Source organism: Apodemus sylvaticus, chromosome 17, assembly GCF_947179515.1.
Source record: "Apodemus sylvaticus chromosome 17, mApoSyl1.1, whole genome shotgun sequence".
NCBI lineage: Eukaryota > Metazoa > Chordata > Mammalia > Rodentia > Muridae > Apodemus > Apodemus sylvaticus.
In genome coordinates, this window is record NC_067488.1 from 44,825,175 (window position 1) to 44,831,174 (window position 6,000).

At 52.8% G+C, this 6,000-nt stretch overlaps 1 protein-coding gene across 1 annotated transcript in view; it reads left to right on the plus strand.

The window, feature by feature from the left end:
* Positions 1–5,792, plus strand: part of Iqank1 (IQ motif and ankyrin repeat containing 1) — a 36,096-nt gene extending 30,304 nt beyond the window's left edge. The window contains exons 7-13 of the mRNA XM_052160350.1: positions 4,165–4,304; positions 4,407–4,461; positions 4,588–4,680; positions 4,900–5,008; positions 5,112–5,208; positions 5,283–5,417; positions 5,489–5,792. Of these exons, the coding sequence (XP_052016310.1) occupies positions 4,165–4,304; positions 4,407–4,461; positions 4,588–4,680; positions 4,900–5,008; positions 5,112–5,208; positions 5,283–5,417; positions 5,489–5,792 (933 nt within the window). The remainder of the gene's footprint in view (positions 1–4,164; positions 4,305–4,406; positions 4,462–4,587; positions 4,681–4,899; positions 5,009–5,111; positions 5,209–5,282; positions 5,418–5,488) is intronic.
* Positions 5,793–6,000: the final 208 nt, after the last annotated feature.

Consider the following 6,000-nt stretch of genomic DNA (forward strand, 5'->3'; position numbering starts at 1 on the left):
ATGTACCATGGCAAGGAATACGTGCTGTCTTCCAACATGGAGGAATGGGAGCTCAGTGAGGAAGCCCTGGGCCAAAGCAGGGCTGAAACCGAGCAGGGAACACACGACCGCCCGTGGCTCCATGCTCTCCCTCTGGGACTTTAACTTCAGAGCTCAGATGACTCCTCCAGCTTTGCAGACTACGACGCACATCGGCACAGATCGGGGCTGCTTCCACACTGCAGCTCCCCTCAGCAGGTGTCTCACGGCATCCGGCATCTCGGGGTCTCCACTGCAACCCAGTTTTCACCATAATGCCTTCATTCACTGGCCGCGCAGAGCCCCCTTGTAAGGACTTCAACTCACACACTGCCGGGACTCTGCAGCTCTCGTGTCACGAAGAAAGAAAAACATTCGCACCAATAATTACACAACTTGATGATGAGTGGCTGCCGCAAAACTAAATGATGCGAAGAATCAAATTTGACAGACTGTGAATCTACAGGGAAATTCTAGAGTTTGGCATGGGTGGTGCACACCTTTGAGCCCAGCACTTTGGGAGGCAGAGGCAGGAGGGTCTCTGTGAATGTGAGGCCAGCCTGGTCTATATAGCAAGCTCCAGGAAAGCCAGGGGGGTCAGAACCTGTCTCAAAACAATAAACAGATAGATGATAGATAGATAGATAGATAGATAGATAGATAGATAGACAGACAGACAGACTTGTAAATGGGGAATCTAAAGGAATATGAAGGAAAGGTCTTCATGTTTGCCTATGAAAAGGCCCATGAATATCATCATGGGGAAAAAGCTTTGGAGGCTTCCTGTGAGGAAGATAAGGAAATAAGAGTTTTATATATAACTCGTATAGGAGAGACGGCTTTACATACCTACTAATGAGGGAAACAAATTAGACAACCAGGGAGAGAAGTAGGAAAGCACTTTTTGTTTTGTATTTTTTTGGAGAAAGGGTTTCTCCTTGAACTCAGAAATCCACCTGCCTCTGCCTCCCAAGTGCTGGGATTAAAGGCGAGCGCCACCCCTGCCCAGTGCAGAAAGCACTTCTTTACAAAGATGTCTAAGCCTGGGCTGATGAGATGACTCAGAGGGTAAAGGTGGCTCACACGGAGCTTGACAGCCTGAGTTCGATCCCTGGGACGTGGCAGAAAGAGAGCACCAACTCTGACCACACACACAAGCGCACACACACATGATAAATGAACTTATGCAGCACAAATATACCTTTTAAATAGTGGCACTTGTCTGCAATTCCAGCATTCAGGTAGGCTGAGGCAGGAGGATTGCCATGAGTTTGAGACCAGCCCAGACTACATAGCAAGTACCAGGCCAGCCAGAGTTACAGAGCAAGGCCCTTATAAAAACAAACAAAATAAAACAAAATCCAAGGTCTGGAGAGAGATGTCTCAGTGGTTAAGAACACTGGATACTCTTCTAGAGCCCCGGGGTTCAATTCCCAGAAACCACATGGTGGCTCATACAGTCAAAATGGCCAGTAACCATAAGACAGATTTCTCACCAATATTAACAGGGAAATGCACATTCAAATCATAACTGCAACTGTTGTGGTTTGAAGGAGACTAGATTGCCCCCATAGGTTCATGTTTGTAACACTTGCTCCACAGTTGGTGGGGCTCAGTAGCTGAAAACAGGGGTCATGGGAGCTTCTGTTTACTGGGGAGTCTTTTGAGGAGTGCAGTGGACAGAACACCCACTGTCCCGAATATCATTTGTCTTTGTCCCAGAGGAGAGGCATTCGGAACATTCAGTGCAAATCACTTGTTGTTTGTTGGCCAGACCCAGTCACAGCATTTCCACTGGGAGTAGTGGTGCACACCCACAATCCCAGCACTGTGGGGGGGGGGTGCAGAAGCAAGCAGAGCTCTGTGAGTTCAAGGCCAACCTGGTCTACATGGACAGTACAGCCAGGGCTGCATGGCGAGACCTTGTCTCAAAGCAAGCATTTAAAATGACATGTTCCAGGGCTGGGTGTGGTCCTTAGCTGGTGAAGTTCTTGCCAGCATGCTTGATACCCTGGTTCCATCCCCAGTACCACACACACCAGACATAGTGGCCCATGCCTATAATCCCAAGACTCAGGAGGTGAAAGCAGGGGAGGATGAGGAATTTATGGTTATCTGTGGCTACACAAGACCCTATCTCAAAAAAAATAAGTCATATATTGGGGCTGGAGAGATGAGTCTGGCTGCTCTTCCAGAGGATGCGGGTTCAATTCCCAGTACCCTCATCATGGCAGACAAACTACCGTCTGTACCTTCACTTCTGGGGAATTCGAATCCCTCTGCTGGCCTCTGCATATAACAAGCACACACACGGAGTCCAGATACTCACGCAGGCAAAACACCCATACACATAAAGTTAAATGACAAAGTCGCCCAAGGCGCAGGGGACATTCTAGACTAGGGGACACAAAGAGTTGGCTCTGAGATTGTGTCTTCTTGTAATGTCAGAAGATATATCCATGTAGTCTCACCACAAGACCACCCAAACACGAACTGAACAAGGACAACAATAGATATGCTAACGGGGGCAAGGAAAAGCCTTTGAGGCCTCGAGGCCTCTGCCCTACACAGAGAACTCTAAGCAACCGAGGACCAAGGAAAGCCGAGAGCAGAAGCAGGCTTCCCCAGGAAAGAGCGCGCGCCGACTGGTTATCTCATACCGAATGGTCAGCCTTGAAAATATACGTACAAGTAACACTCACAGACTGAGCAGGTTGTACTTAGGAATATACGTGTATGTAACACCTGCGTGTCACAACTAAAGACCAAAGAGGACATGAGTTTGAAAGAGTGAGGGATTATAGGAAGGTTTGGAAGGAAGAGAAGGGATACATGATATCATCTCAAAACCATCATATATTCATTCATAAATTCCTTCGGTTATCCGTGTATCCATTCAACTGTCTGTCCACCTATGCATTTCTCTATACATTAATTTATCGATGGATCTCCCCACGTGGCCATCTTTCCTGTCTCTCATCTATCCCTTCATGCCAGTATGTTTAGATGCACATCAGTAGATTCCTTCATTCACTGGTTCACCTGGCCACTAAACTGACAGAACCATTTGTTTTCTGGGTAACATTCTCGGTGCTCGGGGGAGAGTGGGGGACTCCCCAACAAGTGCCCGGTGGATAGCTACTCTATAGTGTAAATGCCGTGAAGGAGTGCGAGGAGTGGGGCAGGGTAAGGGGCGTCCACTCGGGGCATGTGGTAGTGGAATCAAGGTGCCCGTGCCCAGGATATATCACTCCGAGGAAGTGTCGTGCAGGAGAGATTAGGAGGTGAGGGTGATAGAAGGTCCTTCAGGAAAGGAAGGTTGCTGCCTTGGGGCAAGTGGGCGGAGCAGGTGTGGGAGCCTCTGGGTAGGAAAAGCAGGCAGGCAGCCTCTGGGTCTCTAACGCTAAACTTAGGCTACATTTAAGGCAGCTGGATGTGACAGATTTTTGCCTTTGTCTCTACTGGGCTTTGAGCCAATCTAAAGCCAGTGAGATGGAGGTCAACAGATGGGCTGACTTTGCAGCTTGAGGGAGCTGGAGGGAGGTTCTTTGGGTGGGTCATCCATGTCCCCAGCCTTACAGCCCTCTACTGTATCCCTTTTCCATCTCTTCTCCACTATCTATGGGTGATGGCCACGTCTGCCAGGCCCCATCACCCTCGTTCCTACTGTGACCCCCCCTGAGTGTCATCTCAGGCAAGGAAGCGAGTGTCGGGATTACAAATGTGCATCACCACACCCAGAAAGCCACCCGGGGTCTTTGTGGCTCTTAGGAGCTGTGTGTGTCCTAGAAGGGTAGATCTTCAGGCGGACAGCGGACGAAAGCAGCTTCAGGCAGCCATGTCTGTGCCTGTCATGTGGGTAGCCTAGAGGCCTTGATGGCTTCGCATGAGTGGGAGACAGAGGCAAGGAGCTTGGTTGGTGGGCGGATGGAAAGGGGCAGAGGTGGCCCTGGAGGCTCTGCCACTGGATTGAGATCTGCTTGAATCTGGAGAGTGAGCCCAGGAGACTCACTGTGAGGGACAGTGAGCCTTGGCCTGTGGCCTATCAGTTACCAGCCATGACACCTTCACCTTTCCAAACCTGAAATGGGAGTGCCTCCTTCCCAGAACACACACGGCTCTAAGCATCAAATGCCTTGTCATTAGGTGGCCTCGCTGGCCGCGGTGGTCAGCGTGCTGCAGTCCTGGGACCTGAGCCTCACAGAAGTGATGCTCCAGAACATGGAGGCAGAGCAGCAACGCCGTGCTCAGGAGGCCCAAAGGCATAAGGAGAATGAGGCCAAGCGGTGAGCAGAAGGGACGGCGTGGCGTGCCCGGGGCCCGGGTTGGAGGTGTGTGGACCACGATGACGTGGACGACTCTGACCAGCCTGTCTCTTTCCTCTGCAGCCTCAACATCAAGGTGCAGCAGCTGGCTAAGGAGCAGCAGAGGTGTCACAAGGAGGTGATCTGTGACCCAGGCCTCCCTGCAGGAAGGAGACCCATGGGGGGGAGGGCACGAGAGCTGAGGAGCTGAGGGAGCGGGGTCAGGGCAAGTCACTGGGGTGTGCAAGGCCTGTCTGCCCGCCAGCTCCAGCAGGCCTACTGTGAGCTCAACCGGAGGATCATGGAACACGACAAGTGCGAGAGGAAGTGTATGGACAAGACTCAACTTACACTAGAGGTGGGCAGACATGGCGCTCCCTACATCTCCAGCCCGAGGGCTCCCCTTCCAAGGGAATTTCAGGCCCCCCTGCCCTCCAAACCTCCCTGGAGGCTTGGGAAGGCACTAACTTGTGTGTCTGGGTAGCCAACCCCACTCCCCACACCCCCACCCTTCCACAAAGTATGTCGTAGCTCTGAGGAGATGGGGAGAGCAATGGTCAGCATGACGCTTCTTTAGGCTATCAAGGATGCTGAGGCCCATGTGGACAGGTTGCGGCAAGAGGCACAGAAGGCTGAGGAGACACTGGCCATGGCCAGGCTGGAGCTGCGGGAACAGACCCCGGAGGGTGGGCAGGGCTGTGGTGGGGGAGCTCGGGGACCTGAAGAGGCAATGCCAGGGGGGGATTTAGCAGTGGGATCTCCCATGCTCTGCAACCAACACCTCCACAGACGAGGAGATGACAGAACCTGGGCTGAAGTGCCGGGTGACGGAGCTTCATGACGTGCTGATGAAGGATGTAGGTGACCGCATCCGTGCCGATGGACGGTCAGTACCCAGGCTGGGTGTGGGAACGAGTCAGAGGTGCCCATAGACTGCAGTGACCAGGTGGCTGCCTTCAGGTGGCCTCTTGTCATCGACCCTTCTGGCCAGGCAGCCACTTTCTTGCGATACCAGGATACCAACTATGTGGACACCCTAAATCCGGAGCACTTGAGGCCTGAGAGGATTCGGCTGGCTCTCCTGGGAGCACTCAGGTGTGTCAGGCAGGGCCCAGGACAGCCCCGCCCTGAGCCTGTACCTGCCTCCTCACCAGACACACCTACAGGTACGGGAAGCCACTGGTGTTTGACCTGCGTGAAGTGGACCTGTTCCCAGTGGTACAGCAGCAGCTGGAGGCAGTGCAGCCTGGCCTGGCTCAGGCTCTGTTGAATCGTGGGCTGCTGGCAAAGGAAGGGTATCTGTCACTGCTTCGGCCAACAGATGGACCCGAGTATGACCCCTCCCAGTTCCAAGACGCTCGCCTAGAGAACTTCCGCGTCTTCTTTGTCACCAAAGTTCAGTGGCCACCAGCTGACCAGCTGCACACCCTGCTCCCAGTGCGTGTGCAGCTGCCCAGTGGGGGACTCTAGTCACACCCCAATAAAGCATGTGCCCAAGGCATTTATGTGCACAACTCCATATCCCCAGCCAGTCTGGACCCAAGCTGGAGGACAGTGGCTTTTAAATCCCCTAGGAACTGTTGCCAGGGTAAGGGAGGGTATGGGAAGGCAGCCTTGAACCCTGGGCTCACACGGAAGGAGGGTCACTACGAGCAGATAGACAAAAGGACAACAGAAG